This window comes from Macrotis lagotis, chromosome 2, assembly GCF_037893015.1.
Source record: "Macrotis lagotis isolate mMagLag1 chromosome 2, bilby.v1.9.chrom.fasta, whole genome shotgun sequence".
Lineage (NCBI taxonomy): Eukaryota > Metazoa > Chordata > Mammalia > Peramelemorphia > Peramelidae > Macrotis > Macrotis lagotis.
In genome coordinates this window covers 310,537,747-310,563,600 of record NC_133659.1, presented here as the reverse complement: position 1 = coordinate 310,563,600, position 25,854 = coordinate 310,537,747, and the positions used below count along the sequence as shown (strand labels likewise).

The 25,854-nt window shown below is 37.1% G+C and overlaps 1 protein-coding gene across 11 annotated transcripts in view; it reads right to left on the bottom strand.

Annotated features, from left to right (window-relative positions):
* The window catches only part of PLEKHG7 (pleckstrin homology and RhoGEF domain containing G7), a 101,692-nt gene that overhangs the window by 16,075 nt on the left and 59,763 nt on the right, over positions 1-25,854 (bottom strand). For all 11 annotated transcript variants that reach the window (XM_074226579.1, XM_074226572.1, XM_074226575.1 and 8 more), the window contains 4 exons: positions 22,866-23,040; positions 17,620-17,735; positions 16,413-16,506; positions 1,036-1,115 (listed from right to left, as the gene is read on the bottom strand). In XM_074226579.1, the coding sequence (XP_074082680.1) occupies positions 1,036-1,115; positions 16,413-16,506; positions 17,620-17,735; positions 22,866-23,040 (465 nt within the window). The remainder of the gene's footprint in view (positions 1-1,035; positions 1,116-16,412; positions 16,507-17,619; positions 17,736-22,865; positions 23,041-25,854) is intronic.

The window sequence follows — 25,854 nt, the reverse complement described above, 5'->3', positions numbered from 1 at the left end:
AAGAAAATTACCTATTCTGTAAAAGGTACCTCTTGAGAGGTAGCTGGTGACAGTACACTGAATGCTGGGACTAGAATCAGGAAAATCTGAGTTCGAGTCTATCCTCAAGCACTTACTAGCTGTGTGATTCCAAGTCACAACCTTTGACTCTCTGTTTTCTCCTTTGTAAAATGGGAGTGATAATAATAATACCTTGCCAACAGTGGTTGTAAGTATTAAATGATATAATTGTAACTTTATAGATGCTAATTTCCTGGTCAGTTATTTGGCAAATTTAGAAGACTTGAGTTCAAATCCCAGCATGGCCACTTATTAGCTGTGTTTCCTTGGGCAAGTCATTCAACCTTGATGACTTTCAGCCAACTCCTTGGAATTTATCTACTAAGCTCTTGATGAGCTGTTATCTATGCTGATGGAAGAAATAATAGAGCTTAGCATCTATTATTAAGAATAATTGTTCTTAGTTAAAATAAGTTGTTAAATGGTGGCCCTGGGTGAGCTCCCACCCTCATTCCATCATTTCTTTACAGAATAACCCAAGGTACTCTTTTTTTTTAATTTAAGGCAATTGCTTAGGGTCATACAACTACTAAGCACCAAGTGTCTGAGGCTGGATTTGAGCTCAGATTCTCCTAACTCCACTGTACCACCTAGCTGCCTTCCCCTCTTTCTCCACTACCCCCAGAATTCATAATAGAATGTGTCCTGAATACTCCTCTGTGTGAATACCACCATGTTCCCCAAATTAATTATGGTGGTTTGGAAATCCTGGATAAATTAGACATCTGTTTTGCTGATTTCTAGCTATAGAACTAAAGACTGCATTTAAGTCTTTAAATATCTCCTCAACCTCAGTTTCCTCATCTGTAATATGAGGAGGTTAGAGTCAATGGTTTCCAAAGTCCCTTCTGGCTCCAATACTAAGATCATATGAAGACTTTTTTTTATTTTGGCTGGGTCTCTATAAAAATCACCACAACTATTTATTTTTATAAAGGGGAAAAAAACTCAGCAAAGTGAGAAAGAGTTCATTACCTTTTTGCTGTGTTTGGTTTTTGTAATTAATAGGAAGTCATCAAACAGAAACAGGTAGACATCTAGGAATCTGGTGCTTTCTGAGAAAAGAGAGGGAAGAGGGAGATAGGGCAAGAAACGATAAGGTGAGCTTTTATAAAAAATACATATTTTAGTTATAATTGGTACAATTGTTCAAGTATAATCTATAGAAGATAACTTTGCTGTCTTGGGGAAGGAGGAAGCAAGGGAGGGAGAAAAATGGAGCTCAAAATCTTATGAAAAATGAATGTTGAAAACTATCTTTACATGTTATTGGAAAAAATACAAAAAAGCATATTTTAGTTTTGATCCTAAATTATTCTTCTGAGATATATACTGGTTGTGTAACTCTGATTGAATCACTTAATTCCTCAGTGCCCACAGGCAACTCTTTTAGACAATAATTTGCATTTTCCTAATGGGAACTTCCCTTTACCAATGAAATCACAGATCTTCTCCAATCCTTGCCCATGTCCCAGATGGTAGAAGGAATGTGTGTCTCAGTGGATGGAATATTAGATTGTGAGTAAGAAGGTCTAGATTCTAGATCTAGATTCTGCCACTTAGTCCCTATCTTCCTTTGGACAACTCATTTAGTTTCTCTAAGACTGGAGTTCAAATCCTACCTTTGCCTCTTACTAGCTTTGTTACCTTGAATTAGTCACTTGACCCCAATGACCCTGGGATTTATCTATTGAACCATTGGTGAGTTATTATCTCTACTGATGGAAGGAGATATCCCCAATATAGATTCTTCTTATATGGCTGTAATTTTTAGCTCACAGAGCAGGATATATATGCAATGGAGAGTTTCAAATTTCTAGTTCCATGACCTCACAACAGATCTAAAATTGTTAGAGTTTAATTCTGTTTTTCAGATTGGCACAATATTGATTTACGTTTGGAGAGATCTGATACATACTCTGAAACAGAGGCCCTGGTCTTTTCTGCAACATATTAGTACAACTAGAAAAACTTTCTACCTCTGATTATTGATTATTAATAGTGATAGTGTATTCCATTGGATTCCAAGGTCACATTTCAGGTGCTTTTGAATTGGTAAGTGAGGAATAGCACCATATAAACAAGATTCATCAGAATGGACAATTGACTTAACCAAACAAGAAATGAAAACAATTACACATTACAAAAAATAATTATTATAATTACCTGAAATTATAAAGCTTTTGCATGAATAAAATGAATGGCTCTATTATCAAGAAGGAAAGCAAATAAAAATAAAAGAGATTTCTCAGCTAAGGTTCAGTATTCAGGATATATAGAAAACTAACATTAACCATTTGCCCATAGATAAATGGTCAAAGGGAATGAACTAATAGTTCTCAAAAGAAAAATAAAGTCTTAACTACCATATGAAAGAATGTAACAAGTCACTAATAAGAAAAATGCAGATCAAAACAATCCTGAGATTTTATTTCAATCACACCCAACAAATTTAAAAAGATGACAAAAGATGAGAATAGTCAGTATTGGAAGGGTTGTGAGAAGACACACACAGGTGCATTATTAGTGGAATGTGGATCAGTACAACCATTTTAGAAAGCAAGTTGGAATTATGCAAATATAGTGATTAAACCATCCATGTCCTCTAACCCAGAGATTCTTCTACTAGGCTTATATACCAAGGAAGTCATTGATAAAAAGTCTGTCTGTCTATCCTTCTTCTGTCTGTCTCTCCCTCTCCTAAAGCACACGAATAATGGAATATCAGTGTGTTTGAAAAGATAAACATGATAGATGAAAAGAAGCATGGAAAGATATACACCATCAGATGCAAAAGTAGATTCATGAAAATATATGCAACAATTACAATAATGTAAATGCAAAGAACAAATATACATATCCATCAAAAGAAAATGTTGCAAGATTACTAAGAACAAGCCTTGTCCCAAAGAAGAGACTTTAAGAGATGACTCTTCCCATCCCCAATCCTTATTTTTAAAAATTATTTATTTATTTTCACATTACTACAATGTTGTTGTTTGTTCTTCATTTGGAAGAAGACCATGACCTCAGGGTGGTGACACCATGACAAGCACATGAATTGGGCTTGAGTTGAGGGGGGCTGTGCTAAGTCACTAGCCCCCCTTTCTTCTCCAGAACCATCTGGGTCCAGTGGCCAGATATGAATCAGGATGACTGGAGATGGTCCTGGATGTGAGGCAATCAGGGTGAAGTGACTTGTCCAGGGTCACACAGCTAGTTGGTGTCAAGTGTCTGAGGTTGAATTTGAACTCAGGTTCTCCTGCTTTCAAGGTTAGTGTTTCAACCACTGTACCATATAATTGCCCTATGTTACTACAATAATCTTGTTGTGAAAGTAGACATTAAACCCCCTTCCCCTCAAAAGATAGAGAAACCTCAAGAGAAATGAAATGAGAGGAAAAAAATGTACTTCAGTCTGTGTTTAGATATTATTGGTTCTATCTCTGGGATGAGTTGCATTCTTTATCATAAATTCAACAGAGAAGTTGCTTTAATATTTTTTTTTCCCACAGTTGCTATGGCTAGTTGCATTTCCCTCCATTCTATTCCTCTGAATTCTCATTGATTCTATTCTCTCTCCCCTTTCATTCTGACCCTCCTCAGAAGTGTATTGTATCTGATTACCCTCTCCCATGATCTTTTCTCTCTTCTATCAACTACATTCTCCCCCCCCCACCCCCTTCCCCTTTCTCCCATCCCTTTCCTCTCCTTTATCCTCTAGGGTAAGATAGTATTCTTTATCCTATTAAGTGTGTATGTTATTTCCTCTCTGAACCATTTCTGATGACAATGAAGGCTCACTTATTCCCCCCCTCACCTTCCCCACTTCCACTCTATTGCAAAAGCTTTTTCTTGAATCTTTTATACAAAATATCTTAGCCCATTCTTCCTCTCCTTTCCCTTTCTCCCAGTATATTCTCTTTTCATCCATTGACTCCCTCTTTATAATATATTGTACCTTTATATTCAACTCCCTTCTGTATCTTGTCTATATATGCTCTTTCTGATTTCTCCAGTAGGTGGAAAGGATCAGATGAATATTATCAATATCATCTTCCCATGCAGGGATGCACACAGTTCATCATCATTAAATCCCTCATAATTAGTCCTTCTCGTCCACCCCCTCTATGGTTCACCTGAATCCTGTACTTTCTGTTCAGCTCTGGTTATTTCAATAGGAAAGTTTGAAAGTCTTCTGTTTCATTGAAAGTCCATCTTTTCCCCTGGAAGAGGATGTTCAGTTTTGTTGGGTGGTTGATTCTCAGTTGTAATCCAAGCTCTTTTGCCTCCTGGAATATCATATTCCAAATCCTTAATGCAGAAACTGCTCAATCCTGTGTGATCTTGACTGTAGCTCTACAATATTTGAATTCTTTGTTTCTGACTGCTTGTAATATTTTCTTTTTGACTTGAGAATTCTGGAATTTGACTAATATTCCAGAGAATTTTCATTTTATAATCTCTTTCAGGAGGCAATTGTTGGCTTCCCTCAATTTCTATTTTACCATCTACTTCTAGGATCTCAGGGAAATTTTGCCAGATTGTTTCTTGAAAAATATAATCAATGCTCTTTTCCTGATCATGACTTTCATGTAGCCCAATAATTTTTAAATTGTCTCTTCTGGATCTGTTTTCCAGGTCAGTTGTTTTTCCAATGAAAATTTCCAATGAAATGTTTTTCCAATGAAATATTTCACATTTTCTTTTGTTCTTTTGGTTTTATTTTGTTTCTTGATTTCTCACAAAGTCTTCAGCTTCCTTTAGCTCCATTCTACATCTGAAGGAGTTGTTTTCTTCAGAGAGCTTTTTTATCTCCTTTTCCATCTGACCAGTTCTGCTTTTTAAGGCAGTCTTCCTCATCCTTTTGAATTGCCTTTCCATTTTACCTAAATTGATTTTTAGCATGCTATTTTCTTCAATGTTTCTTTGTATTTTCTTCTCCAAGTTGCTGACTTGTTTTTCATGATTTTTCTGCACTGCTCTTATTTCTCTTCCCAATTTTTCCTCTACCTACCTTACTTGCTTTTCAAAGTCTTTTCTGAGCTTTTCCACAGTCTGAGACCAATTCCTATTTCTCTTGGATGCTTAGGATACAGAAGCTTGGACTTTGTCATCTTCTGAGTGTGTATTTTTGATCCTCCAGGGGACCAAAGTAATTGTTAAGGCAGATTCTTCTTTTTCTTTGCTCATTTCCTCAACCTATGGCCTGATTTTAACATACTTCCACAGTTTTGGGAGGTTTTGGGGACACCCCTTCCAAGGACCTCAATTCCTCCAATGTCTTCTTTTTTTTTCTTTTAGGTTTTTGCAAGACAATGGAGTTAAGTGGCTTGCCCAAGGCCACACAGCTAGGTAATTATTAAGTTTCTGAGGCCAGATTAGAATTCAGGTTACTCCTGACTTCAGGGCCAGTTCTCTATCCACTGTGCCACCTAGCTGCCCCATCCAATGTCTTCTGAGAGGTTCTGATTGCTCTCCCTGTGCTCTGGACTGTGGATGACCACAAGCACTCCCCTAGAGCTGTGAGGAGGATTCCTGTTCTGCTATGGGAATAGGGGGCCACAGACTGCTACCCAGGTCTGGATATAGGCAAAGCAGCAGAGTCCTGACACTAACCATCTCCTCTGACCCCCTTACCTTCTGTGGGCTGAGTGCTCTGGAAGCAGCTGCTGGGTAGTTGCAGAAGCAGGAGGCCCATAGGTGTGGAACACTGTATATATTTTCAGATCTATTTTTCTATACATTTTCAATGTATTAACTGGTTTTGCTGTCTTTTAAAATCTTTTTTCCTCTTCATCTTTTTTTAAAAATTAAATTTATTTATAATTTCAATGACATATAAAGATAGTTTTCAACATTCATTTTTCTGTAAGATTTTGAGTTCCACACTTTTCTCTATCCCTCCTTTCCCTCTCCCATCCACTTGACACCAAGTAATTTGATACAGGTTTTTTCCATATTGGTCTTGTTGTGACAGAAGAATCAGAGTAAGAGGCAACAAAAAACCATGAGAGTATTTAAAAACATAAAGCAAAAAATAAATTTTTAAAATGAAAAATAGTAAGCTTAGGTCTTCATTCCAACTCCATAGTTCTTTCTCTAGATATGGATGTTATTTTTTCATCACAAGTCCTTTAGCATTGTCTTTAATCATTGTATTGCTATCTTCCTTTTTATCTGAAAAAATACTCTTTGTATATTTAAATGCATCACCACAAGGACAGAACACAAATCCAAAAGAATGAAAATTAACCACATCACTCCCCTCCTGCCAGAAAGATGTTGAATTTAAAATGTAGTGAGAACATATATTTTCAGACATGGATAACATGAGAGTTTATTTTTTATCAGACTGTGCCTATAATTATTAAGGAAATTTTTTTAGAAAAATTGTTTAATGAGGAGGGGAGTCACAGATTAATCAAATAAAGATGCTTATTATTTGAAAAATTGTACGAACAATTTAAAATTATTCTTTGTAACATGAGATGGCCAGGAGATTGAAGAAGAGTGATATTGCTGATGTCACTTGGGCTTGCTAGGTGACTCAGGAGATAGAGCACTGGATTAAAAGTTAAGTTCTGAGGTCAAATCTGAACTCATACTAGCTGTGTGATTCTAGTAAAGTCATTCCATCCTGTTTGCCTCAGTTTTCTAAGTTGTAAAATGAGTTGGAGGAGAAAAATGGCAAACACTTCAGCATCTTTGCCAAGAAAACTCCCAAAGAGTTCACAAAGAATTGAACATGAAAGAAAACTAAACAACAACAAAATACAGATGATCATAGCACCTACCTGCCAGAGTTGTTTTGGGGATCAAATGAGAAAATAATTGTAAAGAATATTGTATGCATTATATAAATCTTAGCTATTATGATGATTTTATTTTTACAAAAAACATTGGACTGCACAGTCCCAGTCTCAGAAAATCTCTGGAGCAAAATCCCTCTGGCAGGATTCCTTATCTGACCATCTGGAAAAGGGTCTACATTCTCAGCACATCACAGAAGACACAATATTTTGTGGTTAAAACTTCCAGCTGCTCAAATTTGTGTGCTGTTTGTATTTTATATTTACAACAGATGATGTGGTCACTGTGTTTAGCCAGAGAAAGAAAATTAGTTCATCTATCTTGTCTCTAAAATATAGGAGGTGAAGTGATAGAGTAGAAAAGAATATAGACTTTGGGTTCAGAGGTCTTGAGTTCAAATTCTGAATTCAAATCAGTATTGACTATTTTCCTTGAAAAAGTGCTTAAAGTATCTGAGACTCAATTTCCAATATGTTAGATAAAGGGTTGGACTTTTGAGTGCTTATCAGTTCTGAATTTATTGTTCTAAGATTTTTTACAGAAATTCTTTAGAGGATTTCCAATTTCAAGATGATGGAATGAAGGAAGAACCTTCTAAAATCCTCCCAATTCCCCTTAAACAACCAGAAATCTGCCTCAGAATTGATCTAGGAGGAGGGAAATAACTTACAAACCTGGTAGAAAAGGTCTGTCTCACTGGGGTGGTTGGGGAGTGAGGTCCAACAGTAGCCACAGCAGCAGGGACCCTATGGCAAGTCTCCAAGCCTGGATCAATGCACCAATGAAACCCAGCAAGCCTGCAGCCCCATAAGCAAGCCAACAATCTATATAGCCCAGCAAGGACCCACCCTAGTAACTCCAGATCAGGGAGACCTTGACCCCACTGCTGACCAGGAATGAAGCCCAGTCCAGACACTGGTCACTAATGAGACCCCACTCCTGGGGCACATCAGTAGAGAGGCCCTATTTCCATGGCAACTCGGCAAGCTTACTTTCATCAGAATTGGTTCAAAGAGGGAATGACATACACACTTAGTTGAATATAGAAATATATCTTTCCTTATAAAAGATTTAAAGGGGACAGGGATAGTAGAAGGGGGGAGTGGGGACTGATAAAAGGAAGGGTATATTGGGGAAGACAGTGATCAGAAGTAAAACATTTGTGAGTAAAGAAAGGGTGGGGGCAAGAGAGAAAAGGGGATTAAACAAGTGAAAAATAACATGTAGGAAAATACACAGTTATCATAACTATAAATGGGCCCCAGCCCTGAGGCCCACCCTCCTCTAGGACTGGTCACCAGAAAACTTTGTTGCCAGGATAATCCAGCGGCAAGGCCTTATCCCTGGAGATAACTCTCACACCCAGGAGACACCAAGGGGGAGGGGGAGGCCCCAGACGCCCCAATATAAGCTGAAAAGGGAAGCTTACTTTCTAGGGAGAGCAAGCAACTAACTCCTGAAGTCCATGAAAACCAGCAATTAGAATAAGAGCCTCAGCACAAAAAACTTGGTACAGTGTAAGACCAGAACTCATCTCTCACATAAAAACACTTTCACAAAAAAGACAAAAAAAAATGAACAAAAAGATAAAAAAGAGCTTGACTACAGAAAGTTTCAATGGTGATAGGGAGGGTCAAGACATAAACTTAGAAGACGATAATACTATCAAAATGGCTATAGGTAAAAGTATCAAAGAAAAATATAATTTGGTCTCTGACCTAAAAAGAATTCCTGGGGGTGGCTAGGTGGTGCAGTGGATAGAGCACCGGCCCTGGAGTCAGGAGAACCTGAGTTCAAATTTGACCTCAGACACTTAATAATTACCTGTATGGCCTTGGGCAAGCCACTTAACCCCCTTTGCCTTACAAAAACCTAAAAAAAAAAAGAATTCCTGGAAGATCTTTAAAAGAATTTAAAAATGCAAGAGAAAAAAGGAAAACTGGGAAAAGAAATGAGAATAATGCAAGAGAATCATGAAAAATGAGTCAATAGCAATAGAAAAGATAATAAAAATTTATATAATATGTATAAAATTATATATTATGAAAAGTTCCTAAAAATAGAATTGACCAAATGGAAAAGGAAGTAAGTAGGCTCACTGAAGAAAATAATTCCTTACAAATTAGACTTGAATAAGATATCAAGATACAAGAAAACAAAATTTAAAAAGTAAAAAGATAACATGTGAAATTTCCCAAAGGCAAAACAACTGACCTAGAAAATAAATCTGAAAGAGATAGTATAATAATATTGGATTACCTGAAAGCCATAATAAAAAGAACAAAAAGCCTGTCCAAAATCTTTCAAGAAATTATCAAAGAAAACTTCCCTGATACATTAAAACCAGAGGGCAAAAATATCAAAATTAAAATTGAAACTGAATCTACAAACATTGCCTGAAAGAGTTCACCAAAAGAAAACTCCCAGAATCTACAAACATTGCCTGAAAGAGTTCCCCCAAAGAAAAATTCCCAGAAGCATCATAGCCAGAGTTCACAAGCAGCCAAAACAAAATAATTCAAATATCATGGAACTGCAGTCAGGATTATGCAGAATTTGGCAGCTAAAGAACCAATTGTCTTAGAATATGAGACACATACCAGAAGACTGGAGTTAAGGACTATAACCAAAGATTACTATTAGCAAAATTGATTATAATCTTCTTTTTGGGGAAATGGATATTTAATAGAATAAAGAACTTTAAGTATCTCTAATTAAAAGATTAGAGCTGAATTTAAAAAAAAATTGACCTCCAAATAGAAGACTCAAAGGAAACATAAAATGATAAAAAAAGAAACAAGAAGAAAGATAAGAAATTCAATAAGGTTAAACTATATATTTCTCTTTGGCAAGATAATATTTGTGACTTAACTTTATTGCTGTATGAGCAATTAGAAGGGGCATATTAGAAACAGGATGTGGATATAAAGAGAGTGATACCCCCAAAAAAACAAAATAAAGGGGTGAGACATTAAATTGCAGTAAAAGAAGGAGGTTGGGAGATTTAATGGGGTTAAATTATCCATCTAAAAGAGGTATGAAAGAGCTATTATAATAGAGGAGAAGATGGGAGTAAGGGGCGTTGGGAAAAGCTTAACCTTATTTTCATCAGAATTGTTTCAAAGAGGGAATAACATACACACTCAGTTGGATTTAGAAATCTATTTTGCCCTCTAAGAGATTCAAAGGGGACAGGGATAATTGAAGGGGGGAGTGAGGGTTGATAAAAGGAGGGGTATGTTGGGGAAGACAGTGATCAGAAGTAAAACATTTGTGAATAAAGAAAGGGTGGGGGATAAGGGAGAAAGGGGGATAACCCGCAAAAAATAACTTGGAAAGAAATACACAGTTATCATAACTATAAATGTTAATGGGAGAAAGCCATAAAACAGAAGCAGATAGCAGAATGGATTAAAAAACAGAAACCTACAATATGATGTTAAAAGAAACACATTTGAAGCAGAAAGATACACATAGGGTAAAGATAAGGGACTGGAGCAGAGTCTACAACAAAGCAACAATATGCTTCAGCTGAAGCAAAGAAAGCAGGGGAAACAATCAAGATCTCAGACAAAGAAAAAGTAAAAAATAAATTCAATTAAAAGAGATAAACAAGGAAACCTTATTTCGCTGAAAGCTATCATAGACAAGGAAATCAATTTGATACTAAACATACTGCATCAAATGGTATAAAAAATACATTTTTGAAGGAAAAGTTGAATGTTGCAGGAGGAAACAGACAATAAAATTGTGCCAATGGGTCTCCTCTCAGAGCTAGATAAATCTACCCAAAAATGAACAAGAAAGAGCTTGAGGAGGTAAATAAAATTCTGGAAAAATTAGATATGATACCTTTCTGGAGAAAATTGAATGGGAAAAGAAAGGAATATATTTTTTTCTCAGCAGTACATGGCATCTACACAAAAATTGACCATGTATTAGGATATCAAAATCTTACAACTAAATGAAAAAAGCAGAAATAGTTAATGTATCTTTTTCAGATAAGGAAAATTACATTCAATAATGAATAATGGAGAGATTAAAAGTAAACTGGTAATTAAGTAATGTAATCCTAAAAATCAAGTGAATCAAAGAACATATCATAGAAAAAATTGATAATTTCACTAAAGAAAATGACATCAATGAGACAACCATACTAAAGTTTATAGGATGCAGTCAAAGCAATATTTAGGGAAAATTTTATGTCTTTAATTCCTTATATCAATAAAATAGAGGAAAAAACCACATCAATAAATTGGGCATGCAACTAAAAAAACTAGAAAAAGAACAAATTAAAAATCCCCATTTAAGCACCAAATTGGAAATCCTGAAAATCAAAATCAAAGGAGATATCAATAAAATTGAAAGTAAAGAAACCATTCAACTAAAATAAAACTAAAAATTGGTTTTTATGGGGGAAAAAAATAAAAAATTGGTTAATTTGGTTTAAAAAAGGAAAGAAGGGGGCAGCTAAGTGGTGCAGTGAAGGGACAGCTAGGTGGTGCAGTAAATAGAGCACTGGCCCTGGAGTCAGGAGGACCTGACTTCAAATCTGGTCTCAGGCACTTAATAATTATCTAGCTGTCTGTCCTTGGGCAAGTCACTTAAGCCTTTGCCTTGCAAAAACCAAAAAAAAAAGGAAAGAAGAAAATCAAATTATGAGTATTTAAAAAATGAAAGGGGTGAATTTACCACTAATGAAGAGGAAATTAAGAAAATTATCAGGAGCTATTTTGCCCAATTATATACTAATAAATTTGACAATCTAAATTAAATTGATGAATAAATACACAAAAAATAAATTACTCAGATTAACCAAAAAAATACTTAAAGAATTGAATCTTAGAAAAAAAATTGAACAGGCCATCAATGTATTTCCTAAGGGAAAAAAACGCTCTAGATAGATTCAGAAGCACATTCTACCAAACATTTATAGAACAATTAAACCCAATACTGTATAAAGTGTTTGGAAAAATAAGCAAAGAATGAAAACTACCAAATTCCTTTTATGGCACAAACATGATGCCAAAACAGAAACAAAATTATAATTCCCTAATGAATATTGAAGCAAAAAACCCCCTGAAAATAATGCCAGGAAAGATAGATATTACAGCATTATATCATAAAGATCACAAACTATGACCAGATAGAATTTCTACCAGAAGGGGTGGACAGGTTCAATATTAGCAAAACTGTCAGCATAATTCACTATATCAATTACAAAACTAACAGAAATCATATGATTATCTCAAAAGCTTTTTACGAAATACAGCCCTCATTCCTATTAAAAATACTGGAGAGCATAGGAATAAATGGAGCTCATCTTAAAATGATATTGTTTATCTAAAGCCATCAGCAAGCATCTTCTGTAATGGGAATAAGCTAGAAGCTTATAATCATTAAGCTTATAACATCTTATATTAACATCTCTATTACTTAATACTGTGCTAGAAATGTTAGCCAAAGCAATAAGAGATGAAAAGAAATTAAAGGAATTAGAATAGGCAATGAGGATTATCCCTTTTTGCAGATGAGTGATGTTATACTTAGAAAATCTTAAGAGAATCAGTGAAAAAACTCCTTGAAATTATTAAAAACTTCTGCAAAGTTACAGGATACAAAATAAGCCCACATAGATCATCAGCATATCTAAACAATTGGATAAGTATTCATTGCTTATGGGTAAGCTGAACCAATATAATAAAATGACAGTTCTACCTAATTTAATTTATTCAGTGCTATATCAATTAAACTATAAAAATTATTTAAAGAGTTACAAAAATAATAACAAAATTCATCTGAAGAAAAGCTCAGGGATCTCAAGGGAATCAATGTTTCAAAAAAGCTGAGAAAGGTAGTCTACCTGTATAAGATCTCAAACTGTATTATAAGGCAGTAATTATCAAAACTGTGTTAGTGGCTAAGAAATAGAATGATGGGTCAGTAGAATAGATTAGGTACAAATTATATTTTAGTAACTAAGCATAATAATCTATTGTAAGATAAATCCAAAGATCCAAACTTTTGGAATAAAAACTTATTTGACAGAAACTGCCAGGAAAACTGTATAGAACAACATCTCACTCCATATTACCCAGATAAAGTCAAACCATGAGTTACACAAAGAAGGGTGATACTATAAGCAAAGTAAGAGAGCATGGAATAGTTTGTCAGATTTATGAATAAGGGAAGCATTTAAGACCAAAGAAGATATATTTTATAAAATACAAAATAGATAATTTTGATTATATAAAAAATTGAGTTTTGCTATTGTTTTTTCTAACTGATATCTGACTTATGGAGGGGGAAGGGGAAAGAGAGAGGGATAGAATTTGGAACTAAATAAATGTTAAATAAAATAAAAAGTTAAAATAAAATGTTATATAAATAGGTTAAATATGTATTACATAAAACTGTTAGGGGCGGCTAGGTGGCGCAGTGGATAGAGCACCAGCCTTGGAGTCAGGAGTACCTGTATTCAAATCCAACCTCAGACACTTAATAATTGCCTAGTCGTGTGGCCTTGGGCAAGCCCCTTGACCCCATTGCCTTGAAAAATCTAAAAAAAAAAAATAACAAATAAATAAAACTGTTAAAAAACTGGAAAAAATTCTCTAGGCAAAGCATTTCTAAGGTCTTTTAGAAATTTCCTAAGCAAGAAATTTCTAGTCTCTTCCTGGCATCTTCTGGCAATCCCTTAGATGAGGTCACTAAGGGGTTAAGTGACTTGTTCAGAAGTCACACAACCTGAATGTGTGACAGACTGAATGTGAAGCCAGTTCTTCCTGGCTCTGAGGCTGGCTCCTTCCCATTTAGTCTGTGAGACCTTTACAGAGAACATTTTGTAAAATTCCTTCTTGCTTGATTGCTTTGTTGTTGTTAAAACAGGATTCACTGAATACAAATTTCTTTAAAAATTGAAGAATTTTAAAAAACAGTGAAGGACTGTTTGGAGTTGTTTTTTTTTTTTTTTTTTTTTTTTTTTTGTTGTTTGACATTTCAAGAGATAATAGTATCTCCAAGAAACAAAGAGGAAACTCAGAGGAGACCAGTTGGAAATGGTCAGAAATGGAGAATTGGAAGTGGGCGGGTGTTGCTGATCAGGTAATGGGCAGTCAAGTTAACAAGGATTAAATGAGTTGAGATTCAATTGAGGAAGGGGAGAGAAAAGGCTTGAATTTATGATTTCATTGTTTAAGTGAACTTCCACAATATCTTTTTCCTCTGGAATTGGGATTTGAGAAAGACTTGAACTTAAAAAGGCCACTGTCTCCTACTGCATCCAGGGCCATCTCCAGTCATCCTTTCTGATGTCATGGTCCTCTTCAAAAACAAAGGGCAAACAACAGCAAGGGGAATCTGAGTGACTTTTCCGGGATCAGACAGCCACTCTTTCTCAGAATCTGAACTCACACCTGGGTCTTTCTAACCTTTGAGGTCTCAGCTGTCTACTATCACATAATACCTTTAAAAAAGAAATCTTTGAAGATTCATCTTGTTTGTTCAGCTTGGTAAAATTCATGCTCTCCCAATTCCTTTCTAAATGTTGGGATAAGATGGTCCCACTATTGGCAACTGAAGGTCCAAATTGGCACAGACCAGACAATTATCCATGAGTCTTCCAGACTTTTATTGCGTATTATTTTCTTTGACTTTTAGTATTTAACTGTCAGCACTTTCTTTTAGTACAATCCTGTTTTTTTTTTTTTTAATAGGACTTCTAGACAGCAAGGGCCAATTTCCTCACGAGGTTCCCAGCAGTCATGGTCTCCCTTGGCTGGTCATATTCTGTTGGTGTCTTAGTCCTGACTCAGGATCCCTTAGAGATTCAATTTTAGGTTTTTAATAACAGTCTATTCCATGTCCCAAAGAGCATCTGTAGGCCTCTACCCCCATCCCCCACTGCAAGAACAGTGAATTAAGATTCAGCTTTAATATGGCTGCTATTTTTTAAACCATTTCCTTCTTTTATCCAATATCCAAAGAAAATAAAAGATTTATAATCAAAGGAACCAATACAAATAAGAAAAAAAAAATGAGAAAAGGGCAGAATGATGTAATGAAGAAAGCTTTGTTTTAGGATTTAGAATGACCTGGATTCAAGTCTTGACTCTGTTACTTATTGGGGGGGGGCAGTTAGTGGTACAGTGGATAGAGCACTAGACCCGGAGTCTGGAAGACCTGAGTACAAATTAGACCTTGGGCAAGTCCCTTAACCTTGCTTGCCTCAATTTCCTCATCAATAAAATAAACTGAAGGGGAAAAAAAGGCAAACCACTCCACTATCTTTGCCAAGAAAACTCCAAATGGGGTCATAAAGATTTGGATATGACTGAAAAACAAATATGGGCTTGGGCAAGCTACTTCTTTCTAGACCACAGTTTCCTTATCTGTTAAATAAGAGGATTATATTAGTCTGTCTCTGAGGTACCTTTTGGTTCTAAATTGGGATCCTTAGTGCCATAAAATATGCAGTGAATCTTTCCATTCTTATTTATATAAAATATAAATGTACAGTGAATTTTTCTATTCTTATTTATATAAAATATAAATATACAGTGAATCTTTGCATTCTTATATAAAATATAAATATACAGTGAATCTTTCCATTCTTACTTATATAAAATATAAATATAAATATACAGTGACTCTTTCCATTCTTATTTATATAAAATATAAATATACAGTGACTCTTTCCATTCTTACTTATGTAAAATATAAATATGCAGTGAATCTTTCCATTCTTATTTAGATGATCTTAGAGGTGAAAGAGATCCCAGAGGTCACCTAATACCTGAACAGGAAATACTCTATAGCACCAATGGCACAAAAGAGTAGAATAAGATCATTGGATCATAGATTTAGAGATAGAAGGGAATCTTTGATGCCACCAAATAATCCTCACATTTCACAGATGAAAAATTGAAGCACAGAAAAGTTAAATGACTTGTGCAGGGTCATACAGCTTCTTCATTTCTAAGATGAGAGTCTTACTAAAAGTGCTGCAGATTCATCATATTCAGAGATTGGGAGCTGGAGGTAACCTTAGAGACCACCGAGTCTACCTTCCCTTTCGTTATATGGATGTGGAAACTGAGGCAAAGGGTAACATAACTAGTAAATATTAGAAGTGAGATTTAAACTTAAGGCTTCCTTACTGCAGGTTCAGTAAGACAGGCTCTATTTCTTGTTGTTCCTCTAAGTTGTGTCCAACTCTTCATGACCTCATTTGGGGTTTTCTTGGCAAAGATACTGGGGTGATTTGCCATTTCCTTCTCCAGCTCATTTTACAGATGAGGACACTGAGCCAAAAACGTATTGTAACTTGTCCAAAGTCCTAAAGCTAATTAATACATGCCTGAGATTGGATTTGGATTCAGGTCTTCCTGACTCCAGACCCATTGCTCTACCTACTGCATCTCCCAACTGCCCCAGACTCTATTCTTCTACTCCCTCAAAGGGGAACAAACCAAGAAACCAGATTTCTTAACAGTTCCAAAATAGAAAGTGTTGGCAGTTTAAGGAAAACAACTCATTACCTGCGAGAGTCAACTTCCCCTCATGAAGGAGGTGTCTGTTGGCTGGTGACAGGATGTTTTCTGCCATATGCTCCTTAAAAATATGTTTCAGACACTTAAAAAACAAGAGAGAGAGAGAGAGAGAGAGAGAGAGAGAGAGAGAGAGAAACTCATATAAAGTCTGTAGAAGAATATACCAACTACATAAACTGAAGCTAGGGGTGATACCAAGCCATGCCCCTTGGAATACTCTAGAAGGGGAAGGAGGAAGAGAACAAGAATTTTTTACCTACCACATACTGTGCTATATACTTTAGAAATGTCATCTCTTAGGGACTATTGACTAGTGGTCTTATAAATTAGGGGAAAAAACCCATATATTCAATAAATCCTATAAGCTATTTGCTTTCCCCATACCAGAGTAATCTTAGATGGAAGTCATGCGACTAGCCAGAATTCCCACCTGCAAAGCTAAAACTAAGGCAGAACATCTGGGGCTTTACTCTAGGGGGCCATATTTACAGGGTATTTAAAGTCTTTTGTTGTGCTGGAGTGGGATCCTTCCCCCTTGTGTGGCAAGCTCCCTAGTAGAGGCATCATGCCAATATTCCAGGAGGACATAAATGACCATAGAGCTAGAGAAGGATGGGTCTTCAGAAACCATCAAGTTCAGGAATTCTTAGCTTTTTGAGTTTACCGTGGATTCCTTTGCTCTTGGTCAGGTGAAACCTATAAAGCCTTTCTCAGAACCATATTTTTAAATTCATAAAATGAAATAAATAGAATTAAAAAGGAAACAGATTATATTGAAATACAATTATCAGATTATTTTAGAAAAAAGCATAAAAGTTTAAGATGATGAACTCTAATCCAACACTCTAATTTAACAGATGAGGAAATTGAAGCCTAGGGAGATTCAGGACTTGCCCATGGTTACTCAAGGACTAAGATACAGGAGAAGGGTTTGAATTCAGGTCATCTTCCTCCAGAACTAGTTACCACATTGCTCCTCAGTTCCTATCTTTCTGTATTAATAATGTAATGTCCCATACAGTCAATGAGGGCATCTCTCGTTACATGCCTTAGACATGGTTTGGGGTGCTTGCCCTGGGTCTAGAAATTCTTGGGGACAATCCTAGCTTTTTCATTCCTTGGTAGCATCTCCTTGAGATTTTTTTCCCTAGAAAGACAAATTTACTGGAAGGGACATCAATTCCAGTGGGTATACCTCTGGTATGAAGAACCTTTTATCTCGATCCCAAAGTGGAGGCCACACTATGATCTCTTGGAGGTGACGAAACTTCTGGAAATTGTCAAGCCACTTCACTTTTCCTTCAAGGTCACCTAAAAGAGGAGGAAAACCAGGCCTTCTCACCACGTGCACCTCATATTTCACAGTGGTCTCTGCCAAGCCACTTCCCACTGGCCACTTGGCATCTTCAGCAACTTCAGAATATTGATTATTCTTTATATGGCAAAGGAAGAAACTCACTGATCTAAACTTAGTTTCATGTTGAAAACTAAGTCTTTACTAACACAGTTCAGCAAATAGGAGATGAATTATGTATTGTGACTCAAATAATACCGATGTCATTCCATAGGCACTATCTTTTCCCCCTTAGGGGAAAGCATTGCCCCAAATTAGAGAAATATAGATATTAGAGATAATGAGGCAATTGCTATTTTTATGTTGAGGATAAGAGACTGAAGCTAAGCCATTATTTTTTCCCTTGTGTGTTTATATTAATTTCTCAAGACTCCATTTCTATTGCTTTTAAAATATGGAATGATGTAAACTCATTTGGAGAGATGTATGACATTCCATAGACCATTGACCCATAAGACTAGTGTGAACTTTCAGGGATCGCTTCATCATCTTGGTGAGATGAAACCACTTTTAATGGATAAAACTTCATTTGACATCATATCAAATCGATAAGAAATCATCCTACCTTTAGGGCCCCCCAGACAACAGGTCTGATATCTCCCTCTTAAACCCATCCCAATCTTTCACTTAAAAATCATATAGTAAATTATTGTATACAATACTGTGCTGTAGACAAACTTCTTTTTATTCCTTGGCTGGATGAAATTTACCTCAATCCCCCAGAGCATTTGGAAATAGAAAAGGAAAACAAATTTTCAGGAATAAAAAAGCCAAAGAATCTGCTAATTTTGATTTGTAGCTCTCAACAGAGAATTAACAACAATAAGGGTGACAACAACTTTGTATATCAGCTAATTGGGAACTTTGGAGAGCTCATTTGAATGTTCCTGAGAGAAATGAACCCATAATGCACTTAGCATAAATCACTCATAATGTCTTCATGTAATTCAGAATTTGCCATTATGGAAAATAGAAATGAGGATGCAAGTCATTATCGTGCTTGGTTCAATTCAATTTTCAATAAACATCTATTAATGGCCTACAATGTTCAGAACCCCAGTCTAGGCACTAGGGTAGCCACAGAATTTAGTTAAGGCATTCCACATAGAGACCTGAAGGATGTAAGAGTCAATTACTTAGAATACATATTACCCAAGTTCAGTAGATAGCTGTAAAGCAAATGCATATACTGAGAAGCATCTTGCATGGGAACTAAGTGCTGCAGAGAGTATGCTCTAGAATCAGGAGACCTGAGTTTCAGTAGAATCTCAGGCATTTACTAGCTGTATGACCCTGGGCAAGTCTCTTACCCCGATTACCTCAAAAAAAAGAAGAGAAGGAGAAGAAGAAAAGAAGAAGAAAGAAGGAAGAAGAATGAAGAAGAAGGAGAAGGAGGAGGAGAAGGAGGAGGAGGAGGAGGAGGAGGAGGAGAATAAGAAGGAAGAATGAGGAAGACAAAGAAAAAGGAAAAAGAAGGAAAAGGAGAAGCATAGGGAGCAATGCTCATCTGAATCAACTAGTCCCCAACTATGTCTCCAAAACATAGCTCTTTTCTGCTTTGAATGTGTCCTACAATAGCCAAAGAGAGACTCCAAAGGTCTCATTTGATTCCAGCTTTGGGTGCAAAACCAACCTCCCTGCTTGGCCCTGATTTATGTTAAGGACCACTTTCCTAGATGAAATGGCATTTGGTTTGGAGCACTGAACATTTGATCTGGAAGTTTAGAGAGCATCTCATTCAACTTGCTGTGCATTTGTGTTCTGGAGAGATGAGGACATGGAGGCCCAGTGAGGTAAAATGACTTTCTCTAAGTCCAAGAACAAATGAATGACAGAGCCAGGACATGAGACCCAGGTCTCTGCTACCACATTATAGTGTTATTGAGTCAGAGCTGGAAGGGAGATACCTTCATTTTGCAATAAGGAAACAGGTCAAGTGATTTGTCTGAGATCAGCGAGGTAATAAGGGTCAGAAACTGGATTTGAACCCAGGTTCTCCATCTCTCATTTTGTATCTTCTCATGTCTTAATGTTATGACGTGAGCAAAGACAGAATTAATCACTCATTCAACAAACACCTATGGAGTGACTCTCTGTACTGTGTCCTGTGCTATGCTAGGAGCACTGAGGCGGTCCATCAATCAGTAACCACTTACTGTATACAAGCTACTATGCTGAGCCTTAGACACATATTAGTCACTCAATCAATGTGCATTTATTAAGTACCTGATATATAGGGTAAGAGACTTGCCCAGGGTCATACAGTTAGTAAATGTCTGAGGTTCTTTTGAAACTCAGGTCTCCTGATTCTAGAGTATACTCTCTATACCACTTAGTTGCCATGAAAGATGCTTCTCGGTATATTTGCTTGCTTTACAGCTATCTACTGAACTTGGGTAAGCCTTAGACACAATTAGTCAGCTATAATCATTTATTAAGTACCTACTGTATACAGGGTACTATACTGAGCTTTAGACACATCATAATCAATCTGTATTTACTAAGCACTTATATACAAGGAACTATGCTGAGCTTTACATAGATCATTAGTCAATCAATCAGCATGCAATTATTAAATATCTCCCATATACAAAGTACTATGCTAAACGTTAGACATTAGTTAGTAGTAAGCATTTATTAAGTTCCTACTATATACAAGGTATTATACTGAGCCTTAGACAATCATTAGTCAGTGAATGAATATGCATTTATTAAGCATCTACTATGTACAAAGTAGTATGCTAAGCCTTAGACACTATTAGTCATCAATAAGCATTTATTAAGGGGTACAAGGAGCATCAGCCCTGGAGTCAGGAGGACCGGAGTCCAAATCCGGCCTCAGACATTTAATAATTACTTTAGCTGTGTGACCTTGGACAAGTCATTTAACTCCATTGCCTTGCCAAAACAAAAAAAAATTATTAAGCACCTAATATATATGAGGTTCTATGCTAAGCCTTAGACACACCATCAAACAATCAGTATGCATTTATTAAGTAACTACTATGTACAAAGTAATATGCTAAGCCTTAGACACAGTCATCACTAAGTATTTATTAAATACCTATTCTATACAAGGTACTGTGCTGAACCTTAGCCACCTCATCAGTCAAGCAAGGCATGTGCAACCATTATGTTCCTACTGTGTACAAGGCACTGTACTTAGCTTTGGTTAAGTCTTATTTAAAACAGGATCCCTGCAATGAGCCAGGTGTTTATGGGGAAGAGAGAACAGTTGAGCTTGTGAGGAGCATGGCTGCAGAGGGGGGAGCAGAGTCCAAGAACGGGAAAGCAACTCGAGCTTGCAGGGGCTTTTAGGTACCTCGGATGGCTAGTTGACATCTTGAGATATCATTCAAATTAGGATTTACAATTGTTTGCATGTCAGGTCTGGGTTTTAATGACAAACAGAATGCCAGCTCAGTCTATATCCTCAGGAAGAGCTGTTGCTTCTTACTGGCTTTGCAGGGCTTTTACTTGGAGGTTATAAATAAAGTGCCTTCAGTCCTCTGGGATGTGAGACTCTTCCTGCTTCCATTCACATCTGAAAATCTGAGCTGGGGATCAAGCCATCTGGATAATGTGGTGCCTGAGTTCTTATGAGGTTAGAGAGGATGTGACTCAGGCCCATTGTTCTGAGCATCTTTGATTCATAAGGAGATCAAAATTTCATCCAAGTTTCCTAGCTCCAAGGAATTCCCCTGCTTGAAATGACCTTAAGTCACTGGTTTTTTCCCTTCTGGGGAAGGTGAGCTTAAGAACAAGGATCAGGTTCCCTGACTCAGGCTAGAGACATGGAAGTAGAATTCTAGACTTGGAACTGGGGAGAATGGGGCTCAAATCATCCCTCAAATCTTTTGATTCATCAAGTTTCTGTTATTTCCTCTGGAAAATGGAGGGAGGCTATCTGGAGTCTATCGGATCACAACTTTGGAGACAGAAGGAATCTCAGATCCAATCCCATTCCTTTATTTTACATGTAAGGAGACTGAGGCTCATTGAAGTCAAAGTCATAAATGTAAGATGGGAAGGGACATCAAAGACCATCTAGTCCAAACTTTTCATTTTTGATGAAACTGAGATCTCTAGAGGTCAAAGTCATAGACTTAAGTTGGGAAGTTTGATAGATATAGTTTCTAGGAAATTACCAATCATTTTATTTATCATGGCTAGAAGATAAATAATAAAAGGGTCATTTGCTATCTCTTCTAAACCAAAGAAGAGTTATAGCTGCTTTTTTTTGGACATTTACATGTTCTTAGAAGAGTGGGTTTTCCCCAATCTACTGTGACTGTTTAATAATTAAGGAGATGAAAGAATATTGTAATGAGAGGTGGACCTACTTTAGTGAGGGTCTGGGAGGATGGATGTGTTTTGATTATGTTACTTACTCTCTTCCCATCCCCAGTTTTGGGAAAAGTATTTATCCCCTTTACCTTCCCCCAAATCTGAGTAGAACATAGCAGACTGGAATTCACTGGATTCAATTCTTTGTAAAATTTTTCCATTTGGGTGAGCAACTACTCCATTTATTCAAGATGGTCTTATAATAATAATAACATTTATCCTTCATTCTCAAAGAAGATCATGACATCAGGGAGGTGAAGCCATGACAAGCATGGGAATTGGATTTCAGTGAGGGGGTGACTTGTCTAAGGTCACACAGCTAGTTTGGGTAAGGTAGAGATCTCCTTGAAAGACTGGACTTGGAAAGAGGAAAGAGGAAAAAGGAAAAAAAAATAAAACCCTGGATCTCTCCAATAATTGGTTACTTAATAATCTTTTCTCTTAGAACTTCAAAGACCATTTAGTTTAACTCTTTCATGGTATAAATGGGAAACCTGAGGCCCCTAGAAGTCAAAGTCATAGACATAAAATGGGAAAGGTCTTTAAAGATCATCTAATCAAGCCCCTTATCTTACAAAGGTGGAAACTGAGGTTCAGAGAAATGTGATTCGTTCAAGGTCACACAGTAAATGGTAGAGTCATTCTGCTCATTCTAAATAAAGTGTTCCTTCTCGGGTAATTCTGTTTCATTTCTTAAGTCCTATAGAGGCTTCCTGAATTCAGTAGCCTCTAGTACTTACGAATAGCCTTCTCCACTTTTTCCTTGAGGGAGTAGATGGTAATTTTCTCCCTAGCATCAGTGCTCCTTTTCCAGATGTTCTTCAGGAGCAGTGGGTACCTGGTCAGTCTGTGCAGGGGTGTCACTAGCAGTTCAGGAAGGTGGAGTCGTTTGCACTGGTCCTGCCTCTCACACCACTGTAGAACACAAATCAGGGAAGCTGATAAGAACATTCCTTCTGTGCTCTTTGGAGCTCTGACTGATGGAAAGAAAGCCCCCTCCTCTGGGGAGAGAATTTCTAACTTTTATTCACTGGTGATTGCCCCTCTAAGAGTATCTTAGTATCTAGAGGTCACTCTTTGGATTATTCAAGAAAGAGGAAAAGGTCACAGGATGAACTTCAGAGGTCTTTTAGTTCATTTTATTTTACAGATGAGAAAACAGACCCAGAGAGATGACTTGCCCAAAGTCACATTGGCCATCAATAAGGAAATCAATAAAAGCTCATCCTACATCTTCTGAATTCAGATCAATTGCTTTTTACCCCCTCTCCAACTGCCCTGCAAACACACAATATTTGTGGAATGAATATTGGATAAATCAAATTGACTTGGTTTCCTCTCGAGTCCCTGTGTAGCTATGATTGCTTCCTAAGCAGATGAGAAAACCCCCGAGTATATGGCTCTAGATCATGGCCTCAGTTGACTGTGTCCCAGGGAAAGGGTTAGGAATGAAAGGACCAGTGCTTTGTTATTTAGATCAAATATGAGAACAAATATTCATCTGCCCCAATTTAATTGCTATAAAATAGGGTAAAAATGCTTTCTTGGACCAAAAGTCTGTTGGCCGTTTATATGCTTGGTGTCCAAAGAAAGTAGGAAAAAAAATCTCCTCTCCTTCAAGGAACTTCCATTCTGTTGGGAGAGATAATGTGTAAATAAATAAATAAATGAATAAACACAATGAATGAATAAATAAATGTATGTATGTATGTATGTTATACATTCAGGGAGAAAGATAGAGAATAGCCAGAAGGCAAACTTAGTCTCAAAAGACAATAAAAGAAACTAGGAGGAAGTGAAGAAGGCATGGGAGCCAGCCCAAGTGCAATACATTCCTCAGAAATGAAATCCTGGGTGGGCTCAGATCTCTGCATCTGCTACAGATGTGAGGCTCACATAAATTAACCTTTAATTATGGATATAAACAAATGGCCTTGGTCCTTCCATCCTGTTGTCATTCAGTTATGCTGTCAGTCATTTCCAACTCTCCATGCCCTTGTTTGGGGTTTTTTGGGGCAGATACTGGAGTGGTTTGCCATTTCCTTCTCCAGCTCATTTTGCAGCTGAGGAAACTAAGATCCACAGAAGTGACTTGTCCAGGGTCACACGAGTAGTAAGTGTCCGAGACCAGATTTGAACCCAGGAAGATGAGCCTTCCAGACTCAAGGCTAGGTACTCTAAGGTTTACAAACCTTACAGAGCTCATATCAGATCCTTACAACAATCTGTGAGAAAGGTATAATTATCACCCCTGTTTTACAGATGTGTAGTTAAATTATCTGCCCTGATACACAATTATTATTAAGTATCTAAGGTAGAGGTTGAATCTCATTCAATCCTTCTATGATACTTCCTCAACTGTATACTCATCAGTTTAAAGTATTGGCAATGTTATCCATGCCCTTCCTATCTACAATCCTAGGGATGGGGAACAGAGAAGCCATCTTTTGATAGTCACAAACTTTGGCCTTCTCTCCCCTGAAAGAAACAGAATAAAATGTAATGAGCATTGGATTTGGATTTAAATGAGTTTATTGGCTCCAAAGGCTCTTCTGGCTCTAAATCTGGGATCCCATGATCCTACATAAGCTAGTTTTCAAAGAAATTTGGAAATCAATTGGTGGGGGGGGCTTTTTTCAAAGAGTCTCACCCCTGGCCTAGAAGGTTGAGATTGAGCAAATGCTGCAATCTTGCAGCCAAACCAAGGAGAGAACTTTGTCAGCAGAATGATGTCATTTCTAATTTGGGAAACTCTAATGGCCTTGGTTGCAGCTGTCAAGGCCTTGAAATGCTGTGAATATGAAGGAAGGAAGGGTCAGGTTTCTTCCCAGGGTCTTGCTCTTGTGGTCCCCTGAATCCACAGAGGGCTTCTCAGCACATCAACAAACAGCAAAAGACTTTCTCCCTCCCTCCCTTCAAGTCTCCAAGGTGATTGTTTTTGGCAAAGGTTTTCTTGCAGCTGCAGGGAAGGGTTGCTTTTTTTTCTGGAAAGCCTTGGATCCCTCCTCCTGTCTGCCCTCCCCTCCCCACCTCCATCCCCACTCCTAGAATGAAACCCAACAAAAGGCCTTTGACCCAACACTGGCAAATCACTCTGCAGACTTAGAGAAAATTATGGGGAAATGAAGCCAGAGAATGTCCAGTTTTAGGTTTTTTTGTTGTTCAGTTTTTTCAGTTGAGGATGGCTCTTTGGGACCCCATTTGGGGTTTTCTTGGTAAAGGTACTGGTGTAGTTTGCCATTTTCTTCTCCAACCCATTTTACAGTTGGAGAAACTAAGAGAAACTGAGTTCAAAGACTTGTCCAGGGTCACCTAGCAGCTGGCAGTGTCTCAGGTTCAATTTGAACACAGGAAGATGAATCCATCTGATTCCAGATCCACTGTACCCTAAAAGTTTCAGGTCTATTATTCCACAAAGCTTAATCATTGTTAGTAGGAAACTCACTCAGGAAGGCTCTGGAATCTAGAAAAGCAAACCCGGAAGGAAGCAGCAAGCCAAAGGATTGAAAGTAGCCCTGGGACCAGACCCTTGCCCAGAATAGCTCTTAGCTTGGTCTCAGGGTCTCCTAGTGGGTTTCTTCCTGCCCTAACTTCCTGTGATTCTGGGGATTTCAATATCCAGTTGCTCAGCTGGTACTTGGAAGCATTTGCTTCTTCAAACCCAGCCTTTGGGAGGCCCAGTCAGATTTCCAAATCAGAAACTTTTTTTACTAATATTTATAAGAACTT